At 50.3% G+C, this 21,964-nt stretch overlaps 2 protein-coding genes across 2 annotated transcripts; both read left to right on the top strand.

Moving 5' to 3' along the window:
• The first annotated feature begins 295 nt into the window (after positions 1–295).
• On the top strand, positions 296–12,312 carry PRPS1 (phosphoribosyl pyrophosphate synthetase 1). The gene is made up of 7 exons (XM_015626155.1): positions 296–587; positions 2,742–2,925; positions 3,270–3,368; positions 5,024–5,148; positions 6,870–7,043; positions 7,780–7,939; positions 10,222–12,312. The coding sequence occupies exons 1-7, from the start codon at positions 466–468 to the stop codon at positions 10,312–10,314; spliced, it is 957 nt and encodes a 318-aa protein (XP_015481641.1). The 5' UTR covers positions 296–465; the 3' UTR covers positions 10,315–12,312.
• A 4,238-nt stretch (positions 12,313–16,550) lies between these two features.
• On the top strand, positions 16,551–18,037 carry TMSB15B (thymosin beta 15B). The gene is made up of 3 exons (XM_015626173.2): positions 16,551–16,681; positions 17,000–17,104; positions 17,538–18,037. The coding sequence occupies exons 2-3, from the start codon at positions 17,005–17,007 to the stop codon at positions 17,573–17,575; spliced, it is 138 nt and encodes a 45-aa protein (XP_015481659.1). The 5' UTR covers positions 16,551–16,681; positions 17,000–17,004; the 3' UTR covers positions 17,576–18,037.
• The last annotated feature ends 3,927 nt before the right edge of the window (positions 18,038–21,964 follow it).

The following is a 21,964-nucleotide window of genomic DNA, read 5'->3' as shown; positions in this document are numbered from 1 at the left end:
GCTCCTGCCGCGGCCACGTGGGGCAGGGCCGGCCGCGCGCTGCGGCCGCCGCCGCTCTGGCCAATCGCAGCCCAGGCCGCCACACAGCGACCAATTGCGAGCGGTTCTTTGCCCTGGGCCCCGCCCCCAACGGGGGCCGCGCGCACCGCCTCTCTCCCTCAAGGAGAAGGCGACGCCCCAAATCACGCCCATTATGGCCGCCCCGGCGAGCGGGACCCCGCCCCCTGCGGCAGAGCAGCCAATGGAAAGCGGGAGGAGGCGTGTCCTCGGGGGAGATGCTATAAAGGGTTGGCGCGGCAGGCGGGAAGGGGTAAGATGGCGGCGTAGAGGGTACTGGTGTGACCTGTACCCACCGTGCCGCGTCCTCGCAGGAGGCGGGCGGGTCCCCGCGCGGCAGCCGCGGGCGCTGCGTGGCGGAGCGACGAGGACGAGGAGAAAAAGGGTGCCGCTGCCGCAGCTGTCGCCATGCCCAACATCAAGATCTTCAGCGGGAGCTCGCACCAGGACCTGTCCCAGAAGATCGCCGACCGCCTGGGCCTGGAGCTCGGCAAGGTGGTCACCAAGAAGTTCAGCAACCAGGAGACATGGTGAGGCGGGGCGGGGTGCGGCCGCACTACATCTCCCGGCAGGCCGCGCGGCGCTCGGGCGCTCGGTACCGCGCGGCCTCCGCGCGAGGGGTAATGGGGGTTGTAGTTCGGGGGCTGTGCGGTCGGGCCCGGCCAGGGAGCAGCGGAGCCGTGCTCGGAGACATCCCGGGAGCGCTCCCGCCGGGCCCCTGCTGCCCCGAAGCCCTCGGGCGCATCGCGCTCGTCCCCCTGGGCAGAGCTGGGTCTCGGTGCGGGATGAGGCCGGGCCACGGTGCGCTCCGGGAGCCATGTGCGGCCCGGGCCGTGCGTTCAGCGGCCCCCGCCTCACGGCGCCGGCGGCACGCGGGCTTCCACCGCCGCCTTTGGGGCTTCCCCCGGACCCGGGGCCGCACAGGGCTCCTGGAATTGGAGGATTTGTGTGACCTGGCCGCTGTGGCAAGCGTTGGAGAGGTGAAATTCGCCACCCGGACCTTGCCCCTTCCACCTCAAATCCGCGAGCTGATGGGACGGCACCTCTCGGAGTTACACCTACACTGATTAGGCTTTTTCATGCTTAAATCTAAACTCTGATGACTTGAGGCTTGGTAATTTTGTGATTAGAATGAAGTATGTACCTTCAAACTTCTCTGAGGATCGTCAGAGTCTTAGAAAGTGTTGATAGAATTCTTAAGGAAAGAGAAGAGGCTCACACCTCCGTGCATCCCACGGTGCATTTGCGGTCGTGCAGTCTGTTTCCCTCAAGCTTTGAAACCTAACATTCGCCTTGTTTCATGTATCTGTGCTTTAAAAATCTTGCTGCCATCCTACGTAAAGCTAAAAAGGACGTTTAACGTTGTTCAGAGCTACTTAAGCTTGCTTCACCACGGAGTATAACACGAAGAACCTTGATTGCTCCAACCCACTTCTTCTGGCAACAGTATTTTTTTTCCAAGAAAATCCAGGATGTACACGTGATGTACGATATTATGTTTCTCTTTCCATGGGTATTGATTGTAAAACCTCAGAGGTAGTACAAAGAGTTGTAAAGGAGTTACAAAAAGTTCTGTTTGATTTACCGCCCCTGCGCTTTTCTCATTGTTCTTTATTAACTGCTCTTACACATCTAGTTGGCTGCCCAGCAGGTTCCTATGTCAGCAGATAATGTGACTTAAAGACGTAAAAGACATCTTATTTACCCCAATAAACTGACAGCAGGTGCTTCCCCAAAAGAGTAAGGCAGTTTCAACAGAATAATTCATAGGCTTTTTTTTGTACCATCAATATCATAAGTCACCTTAATATTGGAGATGACATTTGTGACACTTCCACAACAGAGAGTTCTCATTGACTGAGGCTCTCCCTGAGAGATAGATGCCTCCTGTAAGTCAGTGGGCAGTAAAAATGACAGCAGCTCACTGATGGATATTGAGCAGTAAAGCTATAAATAGAGAACGGTCATCAAAAGAAGTTTGAAGAAGAGATCAGAAAGGTCAGAGAAGGAAATACTAGAATTAAAACTCTATCCTGAGGGGCTCTGTAAGTGAAGTGGTTTCTCTCCCACCCTTTCTGGTGTCTCCATACGTGTACTGGAACTGGCATTTTGCTGCTGGCAAACAGAACCTTTGGCTTGTATTCAGGCCCTCCATCAGCAGGGATTAGTGTGTATTGCATCCAGGAGGAAATTAACCCCAAAAGCCTTTCCAGAGTGAAACGCTGGAGTGCTCCTCTGCTGGAGCCACTGAATGGCTGTTGTGACTCTCAATCTGATAATTTGCTGTGGTGTTGCTTTGGTAGCAGTTTGACCCCACTCTGTCTGGTGGCTGGCCATGGTCCTTGCTCCTTTGTTCACTGCTGCTTTTAGAGGTGACTGTGCTTTTGATTCCAGGGGAACAAGGCCTGCTCCTGGTTGTGTTTACATGCTCAACTCGTGTTAAGATCAAGAGCACAGGCTGAGTGCTTTCAGCCTTTCAGGCTGGACCATTAAATCTGATCAGTGAGCTCTGTAAAATAGCCACTGAGCAAATAAACAGCAGTATTCCTGCTCAACAGCTTTGATTATATGGCACTGTCACCTACAGACCCTTGGGAGTGCAGTGCCTTGGTTGCTTTGCAGGCTCAGGGTAATGGCTGTGCTTTAATTTGTGTTTGGCTACAACTCTTTTCATCTGTTTCCAGCGTGGAAATAGGCGAGAGTGTTCGTGGGGAGGATGTCTACATTGTGCAGAGTGGCTGTGGGGAAATCAATGACAATCTGATGGAGCTCCTCATCATGATAAATGCCTGTAAGATTGCCTCAGCCAGCAGAGTCACAGCTGTCATCCCCTGCTTCCCTTACGCCCGGCAGGACAAAAAGGACAAGGTAAGGGATGTGGTAGAGGTTTCTGCAGGGGAATTGAATGCACACCTTGAAAGTTCTGACTGCTGGAGAGGATTTAAATGAAGTTTTGCTGCCTCCTCTGAATATCCAAACTCTCTTAATTTCATTACATTTTGGGACATGGGACTGCAAAATGATCTTTTCATAAAGATCTAGTTTTTCTTGAAAATATGCTAAAGTCTAATCACTAGCTGATGAAAAGATGCAATGTTAATGAGTGCTCCATTTAGTAACTGCTTCTGAATCACTGCCTGGAAGCAGAAGGCTGACATCTTGATGAAGGAGTTGAACTTGTCTTATACTGTCTTTTTTTTTTCCTGTACCAGAGTCGAGCTCCAATCTCTGCCAAGTTGGTTGCAAACATGCTGTCTGTGGCAGGTGCAGATCATATAATCACCATGGACCTGCATGCATCTCAGATTCAGGTAGGAGCAAAAATCAGGAAAGGACTTAACCAGTTCCAGTCTGAGCCTCTTGACTGCTTTGGAAGCTTTCCAGTCATCTGCTTTTTTGAGATACTGCAGTGATCAAGACTTGGGTATTTAGGACTGGATGGGGAGGTGGGTAACAGGTTAACCTGTAAATGAAAGCGTAGTTGTTCTTCATCAGACTGAGTGTGTTGTCTTGTGTAAATGATGCTACAGCTTTGTTACCACATGGTGACACTTTATTCTTCACTAGACCTTGGAGGAATGTGAGATGGGGAGTATGCTTAAATTCTAGGCAGAGCTTTCAGATGCTTGGTGTGTTGTCTTGGAGAAGTGAGCAGTTAGTTCTGACCTCAGGTGTCCTGGCACAGCTCCATTTGTGGGTTTTGTTGGCCAGGACAGTGATCTGATTGCTTGTCTCTGGCAAGATGGGCAATCCCACTTGTATCCATTCAGTGCCACCCTCCCACACAAGCTGGTCTTGTTTCTCTCCAATGCTGGTAGTGAATTGAAAATCATTCATAGGCTTTGTTGGCTTATGAACAAAATATCTCACAGAGCAACCAAAGTCTTGACCTATGTTCTGTAAGAAAACAGGCAAAAACATTTGCCAGGGAGAGGAGAGGCTGCAAGCTCAATTTGATTTTGTTTCTTTCCACCCTGAGCAAGTGCTCAAGACCAAGAAACCTACTCAGTGCAGCTGAGAGGGGTGTGGCAAAGGGAAGGATGTCTCTTACTGCTTCAAAGGATAAGGTAGCTACTGCCTGGTGAAGTAAGTGGGCTGGCTGTTGTTTTAACAGTTGGAAGTGCAGTCACTCACACTTCAGTACGATTGGCCCAGAAATACTGTCTCAGATAAAAAACATCTGTGGGGGCACAGCTGAGAAGGCTCTCAGAAAGAACATGAAATAACTGAGCCTAGGGGGGTCCCCCTCTTCCTTAAGGGCTTGGAATTGGTGTGTGCCATAGGGCTGACCTTGCACCAGCATCAGTGACAAGATTTAATAGGATCATTTGTGCATATGTGCTTCCAGCATCTGGCTGGTTTCAGCCTGGTTCTTGTAGCTGCTGGGTTGCTGAGCACAAAAGGAGTGATGGTGAGAAGGGTCTGTTACCCTGTACCTTGGAGGATTCCTCAGGAGTAGCTGCCCCTCTTTTGCCTGTTACTCCAGGGTTAACTTCTGGCATTTAGTGACCTATGAGATTTGGAGAACTCTGCAGGGTCACTGTAAAGTTACAGAACCAGCTGCATTAGTTTAAGGACAGATGTTACTCAAGCCTGTTTTATAGATGTGAACAGTTTAGGTAATGAGCTTTGAAGACTGACTGTAAACAGGCAGCCAGCTGCTCTGGAAATGAGTGCATTTGCTGCAGGCTTTCTGCAGCCCCCAGGACAGAACTAGTTTCATTTTGTGGAGGTGTTAGATGTAAAGTGTTATTTATGCTGCTGAGCTATTTCTGGCTCTGAAGACTTCTTACATTACTATTCTGTGTATCCCAAAGACTACTGCCCTTACATCAAGGGAAGTAAAAAGGAAAGCTGAAAGCTGTGGAAAGGTGATGACTGTATGCCTGATGATATAAAATGCTTCTTGTAACTGTTTCTGGAATGGGACTTTTGGCTATATCTGTTCCTGTTGTCTTCCTGGCAGGGTTTTTTTGATATCCCTGTTGATAATTTATATGCCGAGCCTGCTGTACTGAAATGGATCAAAGAGAATATTCCAGAGTGGAAGAACTGCACCATTGTTTCACCAGATGCTGGTGGAGCCAAGAGGTGAGCTGTCACACAGTAGCTTGAGATGCTGCTTCTGTGTTTACTTCAATGTGACCCTATTTTTAAAGCTTGTTCCTTCTGTCAGTCTGCCTTCTCTCAGACAGTCTGGGACAGCTGGTGAAGAGCGGTCAGATAGTCTTCCTAGGGAATGTTTAGAAGGTTTCTTGGGCTACATGGAGGATTAAATAGCTGCTAGAATCACAGCTGCATAGGTAGGAAATGCACAACAGCTACATCCCTTGGACCAAACCAGTTTGTACAAGGGTATTTATGCCAATTGAAGGAGGAAGCAGTATAGCTTACACACCTATGCCAGGGCCAGTTTACTCCTGATGATTAGTGATACATTTTTATCTAGGCTGCTTTCTTTGCAGAATTCAACTTAGTCTGTTGAGGCATTTTCTTACTTTATTACCCTGAATTTGAATATGTAGCTGTGATTTAAGCCTGCTTCCACTCTTCATCTTCTCTGAGAATGAGGAAGATAGATGGTTCTTTTCCAAAAAGCAGCAGCATATGTTATAACACATTTCTATTTTGATAGCCTGACAATCTCCCATCTCCTTGCAGACAAACATGTCAATTCATGGGCAGCTCAGAATGTTCTCAGGTGCTTTTTAGGAGGAACTAGGCTGTTCCTTGATGCTTCTGTCTGAGGGCTACATGTGAACAGTAATGGGACACAGATGTATTCTTTAATCCAGGACTGTTACACCAAAATGTTGGTGTGTGCCAATCTGATTCACATGCCTCAGAATGTTTTAAGTGATGTGTTCCAAACAGCCAAGAGACACTGACACTGTAGGCCACTGTATGTCTTCTGTAGCTCTGCTGTGGTCCACAGACTGGGCAAAACCTTCTGTATATTCAGCTATTTCTGTAGCTTGTTGCATAACACGGTATATGAATTGCCAAACCAGCCAGATATAATCTGAGTCATGAAAAATCTGCTCAAAAGCCTCTTGTACTGAAATATGTCGATCTTGGCTGGTGCAGTATTTTATGGAGATATGCAAAGCCAAATACTTCAGTTTAGGAAGTTATCTCGGACCACCAGCATGGTAAGTCTGGTCCAGTGGGACTAAGAGTCTACTTACCTCAAGTGTAAAATTTCTTGGGGGCATGTGTGTTTTACTCCTTCTGCTCTTACTGCTTTTAAACTCTTTACTATTCATCAGTATCCATATATAAAGCTAAGATCCCTCTAGTAAGGTTGTTCTGCAGTCACTTCAATGGAAATATATGTGAGGTGGTGTATTTGAATTTCCTGGGTGTGTAAACCCTGTCACAATCTGTGCTAGTGCTTGTGTGCACGATGATTGAGTGCTTGCAGGAGTGACAGTAAAGCCCTGTCGGAGCACAACTTAAGCCTTTCCAGAGTAGTGTTACAAAGATGACAACTTTGCAAGTGTTTGGATCACTTCAAGTGTGCTGACCTTGCTGGTTTAAGGTTTGTTTTCAGCTTAAATGCAAATTAGTTTACAGTGGTCATGATGAAAGATGAGATCTATTTGCTGTCACTGAGAGAGATTAGATCAGAGGTTGCAGTTTAGCTGCTTGAAGGGGAAACTAAGGTGGCAGAGTGCCCTCTATTAATTGCTTGGGAGCAGTAGCAGATGTGGTGACAGCTCCTCTTAGAGCAGAGTGCTTGATATTGAGAGGGCTTTGGCTGAAGCTGCTGTGTGGAGTTAAGTGTTGTTTGGAAACTGTTCTCTCCTCAGAGTGACCTCCATTGCAGATCGGTTGAATGTAGACTTTGCCCTCATTCACAAGGAGCGCAAGAAGGCCAACGAGGTCGATCGCATGGTGCTGGTGGGGGACGTCAAGGACAGAGTGGCCATCCTGGTAGATGACATGGCAGACACGTGTGGCACCATCTGCCACGCTGCAGACAAGTGAGTGGGGCTGACTGCTGCCTTCCTAACCCAGGCACCTGCTCTTAGTGAACACTGGGTAATGGGTTAAGCAGATTATTTGCATGACAAGTTTCACAAGGCTCATGCAGTTTTTTGATTATTCATGTCATACAAAAGAAGGAGGAAAACCCAGTAAAAGTTCTCACAGTGGGAATAGGTAGAAGACTATAGTGGGTTTTTTTTCCTGCATTGAAAATGGGCCATCACTGACCATGCCAGGTAGAGCTAAGTGTTGTCTCGTCCATCAGCTAGTTTTGTATTAGAAATAACCTTTTCAAACTTTGATATCATTCATGCCTTTTACACTAGAAACACCAATATATGCAAGGTGGCTAACTGTTAAATACAGTATTAAATATTAGCTCAGTATTTCATACTGTATTAAATGCAGTATTAAAGTATTAACACAGTATTAAATATCTGCTACCTTGTGTAAGCAAAAATTACAGAAGGTCATTTGTATGATCTGTTCCAAATATTCCAGAGCCAAGAACAATGGGGTTTTTTCAGTGTGTGCTTTGCCTGTGGTGGATTTCATGGTACTTGTAAAACTTGTTTTTTCCCCAAGCCTATAGAAGAGGGGGAATCAAAGGTAGCCTGTTCCCTAAGCATATGGTGCTGTCTCCTGTCATGCCTACCATGTTCCCTGCACTAATGTCAGTTTAATACTTGCTGAGAATTTATTCATCCTTCTCCTTTACTCCCGCCCTTGCAGGCTTGTGTCAGCTGGAGCCACCAAAGTTTATGCCATCTTAACCCATGGGATCTTTTCTGGGCCAGCAATTTCCCGTATCAACAATGCCTGTTTTGAGGCAGTTGTAGTCACAAACACAATACCCCAGGAGGACAAGATGAAGCAGTGCCCTAAAATCCAGGTGAGCATCTATTTTCTGTCACTGCTGGGAGGTGGTAGCCTTATCTGTTCACTGTTGAGGGTGAAAACACCACAATACTGTATAGTGCTGACAGTGGTTCTGCCATCAGTGTTGCCTACTTCTCTTGGCCCTATTGCTGTGGGGTAACAGACATGTTACACTGATACAAAGCAGCTTCTGTTCCAGCTCATCTCAAACAGTTCAGTAAAGGATGTTTTTTTTAAGGCTTGTTTTACCTAGATCAGGTGTCTGATTTAATGGGGCCACAGTGTAGGCAAGTAGTTGGATGTGTGCCCTTTGGAGGAGTGATGTGCTGATGATGTGCAATGCTGAAACAGAGGTAGGCAGGAACTTCTGATGTTGGTGCTGACAGCTTTGTTTTGTGTGTCAATTTATGCCCAGCCTTTGCATCCATATGAAAACTAAAAGCAGATAATGAGCCCCAGAATCTGCTGTTCAGCCAGTTCTCAATCCACTGAACACTTCTTGAGTTTTCATGTGAGGATTTCATGACTGACAGTGTCAGAAGCCATGTTGAAGTTGACAATATCCACTGCTCCCCCCTCACCCATCCAGGTAGTTACTTTCTCATAGAAGGTGATCGGGTTGGTCAAGCATGATTTGCCTTTGGTGAATCCACGCTCACTGTTCCTGATCGTGTTCTTGCCATCCATGTGCATAGAGATGGCCTCCAGAGTGAAGTGCTCTATCACCTGTCCAGGGATTGATGTGAGGCTGACTGGACAGTAATTCTGGATTGTATTTGCTTTCTTCCAGTCCTTGGGCACCTGTGCTGATCTCGAGGACCTTTCAAAATGGATCATGAGTGGCTGGCTGTGATGTCTGCCAGCTCTCTCAGTACTCATAAGTGTATCCCATCAGGACCCATGGACTTGTGGATATCAATCTGGCCAAATGTCCTCTAACCCAATCCTCCCTAAGGAAAAGTCTTCCTTCCAATATTGTCTTACCCCGGTGTCTTGCTTGTCAGTGCAGACTGATGCAAAGCAGGTGATGGCTAACTGCATTCTCTGCATCCTCTGTCACCAGGGTCCCCCTTCACTTTAGTAACAGGCCCACATTATTCTTAGGTTTTGCCAAATTTATCTATAACAAAAGGAAAACATTCTTGTTGTCCCTGACATCCTTTGCCAGATTTAATTCCAGATGGGCCTTGGCTTCACAGCAGCAATATCTAGGATACAGACATTTGGGGAAGTTCTGGCACTACTCACACTCAGCCAATACTGTGGTGTGAGTGTGGAAACTTCCCCACTACTGGGCTGCTGGTGAAAGGGAAGCTGAAGTGGCTGAAGCTGCAGTCAATTTTAAACTGCTTTTGGAAATACGTTATGAGCTCATTGCAAGCTGCTGTTGGGTTGCATTCTTTTCAGCCCTAACTTCTGGGTGATACTCCTGCAACATCTAAAACATGTCTGGTGCTGCACCTTGTTTCCAGGCTCCACACAGCAGCTGCTGTAGGCAAAATTTTAAACTGACAATCTCTGTGTAAGTAGCTGTAGCCAGAGATTGCAGTGGAGCACTTTTCTAGGCCCTCCTTTTATACCTCACATTTACACACTGATGACTGATATTGAGGAGCACAGAGCTAAAGGATTTGTCACAAGGCTCAGGCTTTACTCTGCAGCTTGTTGATTTTTTCTTTCCTTCAGAGACAAACTATCTAGAAGATAAAAAATCTTAAATATGGTTTTCACTTGGGTTCTTTAACGCACCATGAATATGGTGATTTTTACTAGACTGGATATATTGAAATGCTGTAGCTGTGGGGATTCAGAGCTGGGATTTGGCTGAGACTCGACTTTTCCTCCGGGTACCTGTCTGACCCCACCAGATGGAGCCAGCACAACGCCCGGGAGCTGAGCTGCAGTACAGCAGCTTCATCTCTCAGACTGCTGGCAGCAGTGGTAAAGCCTCTTGGCTCAGGGGAAGTGATTTCATCTTGATTTAGACTGCCCTAACGTCTCTGCACAAAGTGAATAAGAGTCTTGTGGTAAACAGACTGAGCCTAGGGAGTCTGAGCAAAGCAAGGTGACAGGAGACTGTAGCTTTGACAGACCAGCTAGAATATTTGTGGTGCTATTTGTAGGGTTATATGTAATTAAATCCTAATCCGGTGTAGAAGTAATTTGTCTGCATCTGGCATGTTGTAAATGTGGGTGATGAGTTTATTTTTTAGCTTCTCCCTGACTTCCCAGCTGTTCTTTCAGGCTTTTGATGCCTTTTCTCGGTGATGCTGATACATCTTTCTTCCCTTCCAGGTGATTGACATCTCAATGATCCTTGCAGAGGCCATCAGGAGGACTCATAATGGGGAATCTGTTTCCTACCTATTCAGCCATGTCCCTTTATAACAACAGATGTCAGCTGCTGCTTGTATGGCTTTTTTTTTTTAAACCAAAAGTTGTTCAGCTTGTTGTAAAGTTCAGTAGAAGACTCTGCTTGTTCCAGTGCAGTTCTCCACAGCTCCTGCTTAAATCAGGCTTACTGGCTCTGTTCCCAACACTGGGAGGCTGGAGGGGGAAAGCTCATCTCTGTAACAGCCAACTCCACCAGCACCCCTGTGCATGGAGCTGAGCAGTAGCACTGACTCAATTCTGCAGGTCTGTGGAGAGCAGGACTGACACATGGCTAATTGCCACAATTATTTTGAGGGGGGAGGGAGAGGGTTTGTCTGTGGGCAGGGTTAGATGATCTGGCATGCGCACCCTAAATTGTTTGGGAAGTAGAGCTCCCTAGGACATGTTGATCTGGATCCACAGCAAGAGCCCAAGAGACTGCTGGCTGTCTTACCACTCCATACCTGAGAGAGCCCTTGGAGAGTGGTGGGGAAGGCTTGTGTCTTGGCCAAGCTTGACCCTTGGTGAAGCCCTGGGGGACATCTAGGAGGTGGTTCTGCTACAGCTTCCTTCCAGGAAAGGAGATCAGTGTAGCTTGCAAACTTGAATTCCTCTTAATTGTTGATGAAATTAAATGCCCTTTAGTGCACTACATAGCAAAGTGAGGGTGAGAGCAGAGTCTGTAGTGCCGTGTTAGCTTAGTGGGGAAGGTGCATCCTGGATAAGTGTTCTTTTCTGAAAACTCTGACCTAGAGAACTTGTGGTGGTTGTGTGCTTTGGTTTCTAGTGCAGGCTAAAACCAGCTTCTCAATTTCACAGCTTCCTGTTAGCCTTGCTAGCTGACTAGAGGACTGCTGTCATGTACTGCAGCTGCACCTTGACCTGCTGTGCAACCCCCTGACCCTTTTTTTTTTTACCAGTACAGTAGTAAACAGAGCCTCTTTATCCAACAGCAGCAGGGTTGTTGCATCAAGCAAGTGCCTGCTCAGACACTGGGGTAACCTGAAACACAGCAGCTTTGTGTCCAGCTGGCTCAGCCTCTCATTCATTGCCTGTTACAGTCCTGTTATCCTGGAAGTTACTGACACATTGTCCTGCTCATTGTCTGCCTTTCCTTGAAAGCATTGCTTCTTGCAGAATACCTTAAGCCAAGGAAAAGTGCAGGTTGCAGGACAACAAAACCTGAAGGAACCCTTGGAGTGGGTCTGATGCTTCTCAGGAGTGTTCATGGCAATGGGTTGAAGAAGCTGGTGATACATAATGCTGGGAAAACTGCAGATTTAACACCAACCTAACAGGCCACAAAGTGCCTGAAAGAGAAATACCAAAACCAGAGCTCACAGAGGCTCTTGGATGTAATAAGTATCATCTGAAACTTGAATGCGTAAAAAATGTACCAGACAATCGTAAGGTAAACTGCTAAGTCTCTCTTGAACTCTTACGGTTTATAGACCAAACTGTTTTATTCTGGTTTTGTTTTGGTGGGGTTTTTTTGTTTGTTTTTTGTTGGGTTTTTGATTTTTTTTTTTATAAGCACTCCTCTTATTTTTTTTGAGCTGGAGGAAGGGAAAAAGGGAAAAGAAGGAACTTGAAATTACTTTCTAGAGTAACCAGCATGGCTTTAAGAGGCTGGGGGCTGGGGTATAAGTGAAACTAACTGAAAGATGTGGTTAAAATCTAAGGAAGTACTTCTTTAGTTGTGCCTTTTACTGAAGACTTCTCTCCCTTCCTAAACTCCTGTCCTGTGGCAACATTAACACTTCTATTAGTGTAGAGCTTTTCTTTTTGTACAAGAATTGGTGTTTGTCTGGAAACTGTGCATCTCTTGCTTCTTTGCTTTGCACCCTGCACTGAGCTCTCCTGAGAGTCTGTGATCCCACCTCTTGCTGCAATCCTGCTGCTGCTCTGAGAGCCCAAAGCCAGGACATCAGAGCAGCGCTGGGAGAATTTTCAGCAGCATTTGTGTTTAAAGTTAAGACCTGATGAAGGAATTAAACTTTTATTTAAAAACCATGGCCTCTGCCTGTAAGTGCTTCTAAATATCTTAAGTGACATGAAGCTTCTGAGTTGGGTCATTTTAAGGGCAGATCCTGAAGTAATTTTATTTAGAGGGGACCTTGGAAGGTCATCTGGTTTAACACTTGTCCATGTGGCCAGCTGTGAGGTTCAGCCTGGCTCTGCTCACATTGCATGGAAGGAGAAGCATGGGACCAAGCACTGAGCAATTGCTTTTGTCCATGTTTGATTTCCTGGACTTAATTGTTAGAGGTGTTAGTGTGGCTTCTCCTAGTACTGTTCAATTATGTATCTGAGCAGATTTGTTCACATAATGTTCAGGTGGGGGAAGCTTGAATATTTTAACAAGTACAAATGAAGAATTTGTAAGTGTCTCACACAAAGCTGATGAGCAGAGACAGTAGGATCATGTCCTGAGGAACACTTGTTCTGACTAAAGCCTGATCGTTTCTCACTGTGTGTTGCAGATGGGAAAGTATAAAGGAAGTCAGAAGCATGACATTGGCAGGCCTAGAGAAAGGTCCTTGGCATTACAAATAGACTTCCAGGCCTAGACTGAGCATGGCTGTAGCCTCAGGCAGACAGGATCACAATTGTCATCCATTTGTTAAAATGTCTTGCAGTACTGGCCAGTGAATAAATGAAAAAAAGTTGTTTTTTTTCCCTGCAGATAGCAGGGTGGGTGCTGTGGGTCTTGTCACGATTATGTAGCAGATTTCACCTTTCTTTGATAAAAAAAGAGCATTACAGCAATTTGTACAGCTGGAGGCCATTGCTATTAGTGAGTATATAATGTTAGTTACTTTAATAAAACCAGGGTTTCAAGATGGGAGACGGCACAGACTTAATACAGTGCAATTGCTTAATGCTTAAATTGCAATGCTTAAATGCACAGACATTGTATCTCTTAAAAAGAATGGGAGATACTTCATTGGGACAGTTCTCATACCCAAGTATTTACACTTCTGAAAATTTCAGAAGGGATGGAGATTTCACCAAAATCTGAAGGTGAGTTGTGGGGTGTGTTAGGCCTTTCCGCACAGCTGCCTGAGTTACTACTGTGCAAAACAAGTTATTTTCCAGGAGAAAATCTCAACTGTGTCATTTGCTGTGCCCCTGCAGTTGGAGGTCTGGAGGAGCAGGGGATAGGGCTCCAGCAGCTCCCTTTGCCACAGGCACAGCCAGAGTGTGGCTGCAGGTGTGAGGATGCAGGTATTGGTGCCAGGAGCCATCTCCTGCCTGTCTGCTGTTAATTCACAGGAACAAGGAACACGTCAATCACCTGCCTGGGTACCTGAAACTAATGCAAAGGGTGGGAGCTGAGCTTAACCAGGTGTGCAGGACACAGCAGGATGTGTCTGCTGTTTAAAGCACAGTAAGACACACCTCAAAATAACTTGCTGGCACCTCCTTCCTGCCTTACTGATGTAAGGAAGTCTCTTGGTGTTTCTGTTATCTAAAGAAAGCAGTACCTTGTCTTGCTGCTGTCAGGCAAGGGGAAAATGGTGTTAGCAAGCCCTTCTGCAAACTGCAGCAGCATCCACAGAAGGAATGAACTGTCCTGTAAGACACAGCAGCCCCGGTGTGCTGCTGCCTTCCTGGGACTGTCTGCTCCTGCCCTGATGGACGTGAAGGTGGTTGTGGCAGGAGGCTGGGGTGAAAACGGGAGAAAGTGCTGTCACCCCGTGGAGTGGCTCAGCCTGGCAGCTGTCATGGTGGTGCCTGCAGGCAGATGGGTCAGGAGGCTGAGAAAAACCCCTGGTCAGAGAAAGCTTCCTGCCTCTTTCCTGTACAGGAGAATAAGGCATTCCTGGAAATGGCTATCAGAGAGGCTGTATCAGCCCTGGCAGCCGTGTTCCAAGTAAGATTTAAAACCCATCTAAAATGGCTGGCAGTCAGTCTGTGCTATTTCAGGTCAGGGCTGTTTTTGCTTTCTCCCTATCTGTTGATGTCTCAGTTCTTTTGTTATAAATTATTGAAAGCAGAAATGCCAAAAGACATAAGAAAGAAGCTGGTTGTGCAGTTACGGGAGGCTTTGCTAATTTGTCAGGGGGAAAAGCTCTTGCTGGGATATAAGCTCCTTGTTCTTTGTGCAAGATGGGTTTTAGCAGCTCCCCAGCAGCAGCCCCACCTCTCCCCTGCTGGCAGTTCACTGGGTTGGCTTTAAAGCTGCTCTGGCCGCGGTTTGTACGAGTGTGGTGGTGCCTGTGGCTTGAGGAAGGGGGAGCTCCCCTTCCCCTGCCTGCGTGGCCACCGTGGTGGCTTTGTGCCCAGACAAAGACCCGGGGGTTACAAAGTGCTGCAGCATCAGCCCAGGGGCTGTGCCTTGCCAGTGGTGGGCACAGCTGGTCTGCTGAGGAGCTGGGATGATGGTGAGCAGGTTTTTGGGGACAGCTGGTGCTGGCAAGGGGCTGTGCACAGGCAGGGTGGGGATCAGGTTCTTTCACACTCGCTGCCTGCCAGGGACAAAAGCTACGTCAGACTGCAGCATCCACAAAGGAGAAGCGTGTGGAGAACAGGCAAGCAAAGGGGGAAGCTGAGGGGAAGGTGCGTACAGCCAGAGAGTAAACACATGGTAAAACACTTGTCTATTTGCATGAAGGCAAAAAGGATTTCCTGTGTTCATTTTGAAACTGAATGGATGTTTTTGTTCTCGTTGGCTGTGCAGGAAAGATGAGCCTTTTCTCACTGAGGCTGGGCTGTGTGATGATGCAGGCTCTGCAGGGTGGGTTTGAAAGATGCTCATGAAGGCAGCCCTGCCTGGGCTTGCAGCTCCTGGCTCTGTGGCACTCTCCAAACCTGGCCCTGCCGGGGCCACACAACCAAATCAGAGCTGCTCTGGGAGCAGCCTGGCCTGGACTTTGCCTGCAGCCTCTCCCTCCCCCCAGGCACAGGAGGCTGTTTGCCATCCAGACTCCTCTCGGAGGAGCAAGCTGGCCTTAGATCTTGGCCTTCGCCTTTTCAGCATTTGCCAGCTCTTGGCGCTTCTTGAATTCACAGCCCATATTCTGGCTGGAGAGAGAAGGTGCCTCAGGGCTTGAGGCACAGGGCCACCTCCGGCCATGACCTGCTGTCGCTGGATAGCACCAGTCCCTCCTGCCAAGACGGCAGTCGTCTTGCTAAAGAACACAAAGCAAGTGTTCCCTCCGGATTGCTGGGGATTTTCTCTGCAAAATCTCCAATAAGCCCTGAGCAAAACCCAGAGGCTGGCAGGCCAGGAGGAGGTGGAGGTGAGAGCTGCTGCAGTACAGCTGCTACCCTTTGGTGCTCTGTAACAGGTTCCTGTTCACCATGGCACCATGTTCACCTCTCTGCAGAAAGGTTTTTGGCAAGCCTTACCTGCTGTCAGGATACTTTTTCTTTTGCCTCCTCCCCTTCTCCTCATTCTTTTCAGCACCTGTAGGATCCTCCTGGTCCTCTAGCCTCTATCCTGGTGGCCAGTATGCAAGTGCCCCCCAGACTGCCACTATCCTTTCTGCTGGGATCAGATAGGCTGCCTGCACTGCCCTTCGGCTTTTTCCCACCAGAGGTGTCTCTTCCACTTGCACACCTGCCCACCTGCAGTTTGTGCTGCTCCCCAGGCCTGTTTCAGCCGAGCAAGAACCTGTGAGTATGGCCAGCTTCTTGTCCACCTATGCTGCTTCTTTAGTGACCAGATCTTCCCAGGAAGTGCTGTGGCCAAAGACAGTGTAGACATGAGCTGGGCAGTGGCCAAGTGTCTCTCACAGGTGTGAGAATAAGGTGCTGGGTTTACCCCAAGGCTTGCTTTATTCAAGTTCTGCCTCAACGGCGGGAGCATCCCTAGACACACACACAGGCCACAACTGCCTCCCTTGCTGTGGAGCACCTGGCTCTGGTCGGGGTTCAGTGGCTTTGGAGTCATCTGGTGTCATGGGGACCAGCCTGCTGCCCCTCACAGCTGGCACCCCAGGTGCGTGTGTGCACAGGAGCGGCAGCGGGAACCATACCTGTCTGTGGGGACAGCAGGAGCTGCGTGACGCCCGTCCGTGTGTGTTGTGAGAGGGTGGGTGTGTGAGCCGTGTCCCCGTCCCCGCTGCCCGCCTCATTCCGAGTCCCCTCTCTCGCTGCCCCCTCCCCGTCTCCCTCACGCCCCTCACGCTCGGTCCCGCTCGCGCCCCCGTCGCGCGGCACGGCGGGAACGGCCGCCCCCTGGCGGGCCACGCGCTTCCCGGCGGGCGGGCAGCCAATGGGCGCGCGGGCTGGGCGGCGGCCGGGGTATAAAAGGCTCCGCCCCGCGCGGCGCGCGCTCCAGACTCACCTGGACGCGCGAGGAGTGGGATCGGTATCGGTACCGGCACCAACCGCACCTCTCATCCACCGCACATCGCACCGTACAGCGCCGCAGGTACGGGCTGGGCCGCGGAGGGGGACCCCGCGCAGCGCTGCTGCGAGGAGGGGACTCGCCCAGGCGCCCGGGGCGGGGGCTGCGGGCGCGGCGGGTCCCTGGGGGACATGGCTGCCTGCTGCGAGGGGGGCTCCCCCGGCGTGTGCGGGCACCGGGGGCCGCCCCGCACGGCTGCCCGGGCCCGGGGAGCGGCGCGGTGCCCGGGGCGGCGGCGCGCCCCGCCCTGCGCTATTGTCCGCGGCGGGGGCCGGGGGGGGCCGGGGCCGCCTTTGTCTTCCCGTCCCCATCCCTCGGCTGACTGCGGCGGGGGTCTCGCAGGCAAAATGTGCGACAAACCAGACCTCTCGGAGGTGGAGAAATTCGACAAGAAGAAGCTGAAGAAAACCAACACGGAGGAGAAGAACACGCTGCCCTCCAAGGAGAGTGAGTGCGGGGCCGGGGGCTGGCGGGGCGGGAGGCACGGGCGGTGGGGCAGTGCCCTCGGGGCCGGTCTCACTGCCGAGGCATCAGGGGAAGAGGGGCGGTTTGGGGCGGCAGCGCTCTGGCCCGGGGAAAGCCACGGGCAGAGGTGTGTCCAGCCCGGGGCAGCGGGCATGGGCACTCGGAGAGGGCTGTTGAGCTAAACTGGTTCCTCAGGGCATCACTTTCCTGCGGACAGACACAGACAGGTGCCCGATTTGCTGCCACGCATACGTGTGGCTTGTCATCTTCTAACTTGACTGTTAAACCACCCCACTTGTGACTAAACCACAAAATTGGCCACCAGGGCCTGAGTGAGTCCTCTGAAACCCTTCTCCAGTGTGTGCTTCCACAAAAAAGAAGCACTAGAGACTAATGGGCCTCTATTCTCTTGCAGCTATTGAGCAGGAGAAGGAATGTGTGAAGTCTTCCTAGAGAGAGATTGCCTGGCAGGAGGAGCAACTACTCGATTATTTTGCTTTGAAATGAATCATGTGGGTTTTTTTAAATTTACATCACATACATGTATAGAAAACAGCTGTATCACCTAACACACTGTCCCACTTTGCGGGCAGCTTTGGCAGGTGGGGGGACAAAGTGTGGTCCTCTCAGTCCATCAGTAGCCTGACCTGATGCCATCTCTGCTGCTCAGCTGCCTCCTGTGACAGCACTGATCTTGCTCTGATGCAGTGGGAAGATGAACAAGGGCCATGGAGGCTTCTGGGCATTGACCCCTTCTGCCTGGGGGAGTGGGGAACCTTTCTGGCCTCACCTCCGGCCTGGGTCTGTCTTGCATATTTCTTCACTGACAGTGTTCTGTAGCCTCACTCACAGTTTTTTGTCTTCCTTGGGGAAAAATAAGAAGTTTATTATAAAATAAAAAATTGTAATGATCTACCTATGGCTCGTGGCTTCTTCCCTGACAAAGGTTCTGGCTGTAGCTTGGCTTGCCCTGGAGGGTGGGAAGGTCTCTGCCTGGTGCTGCAGCAGTGCTGGTAGTTCAGTGTTGCTCAGAGGGAGATGTGGGATGGTTCCCTGCAGGGTGAATCCAGCTTGGTGTTTGCTTGGGGATTGGTTCCTGGGGGAGCTGGGAGAGAGCATTGCTGGCATGACCGTGGCCACTGTGCTCCACCACCATTGTGGTTTCTTTCTGCATTTAGGAGCAAATGCTAACCTGGGTCTTGCTCCCCATGTGAGGGCTGAGCCTCCTCCCTTGGAAAATTTGCTGTCCCCTTTCTAAAACCTTGTGGAGCTGGGCTGATGCCTTGTCAGCATGGCTGGAGGTGCTGGCAGTGGACATTGCTGGCCTGGGTCCTGCTGGTGTGGTGGCCAGGCCAGCTCTGCCCACCCCGTTCTTGGGGCACAGTTCTCCCGACTACTGCGTGGCACTACCCTTCTGTTCCCCTTGAGCCAACCTCCACCCTTGACTGAAGGTGGTTTTTGCAGCCCTGTAAGGATGGGTTTGAATGCAGTAGATCCCTTGGTACTCTCTGGGCTGATCCCAGCCCTGCCTTGCAGGGGTGGAGATCCCTGGGTCCTGCAGCTGGCTGCCAGCACAGTGTGGGTAAGCTCTGATTATGCCTCCAGGTTTATGCTGAGGCTTCCTGGCTATGGCCAGGACTTCCTCACCTCCACCTGGCCTGTAGGGTCAGTGAACACACCAGGCCACTTATGAAGGAGGGGGGGGAAGACCAGCCAAAACTTGCCAGCTAACAGTTTTAGTCAGTGCTCCTAATGAGCCTGGTCAGCTGGGGACAAACACGGGGCAGTTGCGCCTGTCTGGACATGGTGCCTATCTGCCTGGTGCCTCCACCCACATTGCCTGCCAAGGACTGCAAATAACACTGCCTGTGTGGTTGCCACTGCCTCCACACCTTAAAAAGCAGAATTGAAAGAGCTGCAGGTAAGAGTTTGGTGTTTGTGCGCTGTCAGGGCAGCATGTGGGGTTTTCCATGGGGTGAGGGCAGTGGGGAGCAATGCAGAGGCCCAGCTGGGGCTGCTGCTACGTTGGGCTGAGCACTGGGAAACCCAGCACCAGGGTGGCTGTGGCCCTTCAGCACCCTGATGTCCCCAGGACAGAACCCTATCCTACACGTGGGAATCGTCTCTCAGTGCCATCAGCTAGGGTGGTTTGTCAGGATGACAAGTGTCCCTGCTCAGAGGTGGTTTTTCTCATGGGGCAGGCAGGTAAGGCCAACCTGAACCCTTTCCTCATCCCTGAGAGCCAGAGGTTGAGTTGAACCAAGTGAAGATTTTGTGATGGAAACACAAAGTAGCAGTGCTCATCTCCCCTCCTCAGTGCTGCTTTTTGGCTTAGGGAGGTCTCAGTGGCTGCCCACAGCACCTTGGCTGCTCCTGACACCGCCCTGTGCCTCTCCCTGCTGCATGCTGCAACGGGTCCCTCTGCGGGCATGGAAAAGCACCAGGGTAAAGCACCAGGGTACTTATCTCTCCCTGAGTCACATGGACATCTGCAAGGCCACAGCAGGAGTGTCCCCTCCCTGGCACCGCTGTGCTAACAATAACTTTCCCCTCACCCTGTGCTGTGCACAAGGGCAGCAGAGCATGCCAGGGGTGCTGGACACCCCAATCCTACAGACCCAGCTGGTTTGCCAGCCAGGGCCAGGGCTGTGAGTTGCTCCACGTGGCAGGATGGCTGGTGCCAGAAGCTGGTGGCACTCCGGCATTGACTGAGTCTGTGGAAGCAGCCTGTGGAACCCTCATCCTGGGGAGCTGTAGAGGTGTTGATGCATCTGGGTTTGGGTTGCTTTTTCACTGTAGCCAAGCCAGGCATGTAGTAATACAGACTTAGACAAGGGGTTAAGTGCTGGCACAGCCAGGTCTGTGCCCCAAGGAAGCTACCCCAGGGGCTGGCAGTCCCAGCCCAGACACAGGAACATCAGCTGCAGCTGGCAGCAGCTCCCCAGCAAACACATCTCCATGTGTTTTATGGCCAATGTCCTGTGTCCACCTAAAATGAGAGCAGTCCAGGCACTTCTTCCAGCCACATCCCTGCCAGAATGGTGCACAGAAAGTACCAGAACACATTGTCTAAATGCTCTATCTACACACCTAAATGCTCTATCCTCAAGACTGAGGGTAAAGAGCTACCTATTTTGCTATCCAGTGTCCAAAATGACCCTACTGCCAGCAGAGTTTGAGCCAGTAAGGGGAGAACCATTACAGAAAAGCCTTTTATATCAGCACTTTCCCTCCCTATCCCAGACCTTAACCTTTTCACCCTGGCACGTGTGGGCCCACAGCTGCCAGGCGTGTGGGAGGCCAGGACACCTGCCAGACTGATGTCCCCTAGAAATGTGGTGGCTTGAGCAGCATGAGCTGCCCCAGCAGGCCCCCATGCACAGAGGATGCCATCCCAGGAGCTGGGCCTTCCTGGCAGGGCTCTATGACCCTTCCCTCGCTGGACACCAGGTGAGTTACTCATGTCAGCCCCTCTTGGCAATGTCAGGAGAATATAATCCATGCCGAGGCCCATCCTGCTGTTTCTGGGCGGTTTCCTCCCATGCTCAATGAGATGGTGAGCTGTGGCCTCACTGCAGAGGAGGAGAAGGCTGAGTCACCATCAGGAGGAATTTGGGTAAATACCTGGTGACCAACAGCAAAAGGTGAATTCGGATCAGGGCTTGTGGCTGGGATGGGTGTCTGCCCCTGCCACTGCTCCATCCCCTCTGACTCAGGAGAGGATTTGGCCCAACACACACAAGTGGAAGATCATAACCCCATCTCTGGCAGGAGGTGCCTGAGTCAGCCTGTGCATGGCCCTGGACTGAGCTCCCCTGTGCCCCATGGCTCCCTGCCAGTCTGTGGCAACTTCCTCATGTCCCACAACACCACACTGGTTTGTAGCACAACTCACCTGGGGCTAGGGAGGCTTTTGCACCCTGGCAGCCAGGCTTTTCCCTCTTCCACTCACTGTCTGGCAGCTCCCAGAACTGCAGCAGAAAATGGTGAGAGCCAAGAGGTGTCAGTGATCAAAGCCTAAGGCAGCTCCTGGATGGAAGGAAATTGCCAGCCTCAACCTGAACTCTGGATGGTTCAAAAAAACCTTTAACAGGTGTGTGTTGGGCACCAGAGCAAACAGGATAAGGTGAAGCCAGGCTGCACAGACAGGTGAATGATGCAGCTCTCCAATGGGTGGGTCATGCCCACTCCCACCTATTTATGCCCTGCATCCCTGGGGAAAACATGCCACCTCCTCTGTGCCACTTGGGTTGGCCTTTTCCTGCCAGGTCTCTGCTGTCTGCACAGACACATTGCAAAGCACAGAGCTCAAACCACCCCATGGTGGCTGAGGTTGAGAGGAGAAGCCAAGGGCAGCAAGCATGAGCTGCTAGGGAAAACCTCTGCTGGGAGTGTTTGGGGAGGATCTATCTGTATATGGGGATAGTTAAAGAGGAAAGATGTGGCTGTAAAAGAGGAAGAAAGAAGAGAAGGAGCAATAGTGGAGAAATGAAAGTGTTGTGTGGGCTAGTGGCCACAGTCCTTTGGCAAAAGAGTTGATAGTAGGCCACCATGGTGTGCGAGAGTTGTGTGTGATGGGGCCACTTAGTGACATGGGAAGGTTGGATGGACAAGCTGGTGGACAAGTGGTGGGAAGGAGAACTGTGCTAAAGAACACCCACAACCATGGGGAGGGAAAGCCACTGTCCCTTTGCACCCACAAAAGCATCCACAGGGTGAAACAGAAACCCTTGGACACCTGTGCTAGGAAACTGGCCTGTGGGCTTCACACATTCAGCACAACCCAACACCTTCCCCAGCAGTGCAAAAGTTATTGTTGCTCTTGAAATTATGCCCTGGAGG

The sequence above is a fragment of the Parus major genome, chromosome 4A, assembly GCF_001522545.3.
Source record: "Parus major isolate Abel chromosome 4A, Parus_major1.1, whole genome shotgun sequence".
In the NCBI taxonomy this organism is placed as follows: Eukaryota; Metazoa; Chordata; class Aves; order Passeriformes; family Paridae; genus Parus; species Parus major.
Note: the sequence above shows the minus strand (reverse complement) of the source record. Positions and strands in the feature narration are given on the sequence as shown.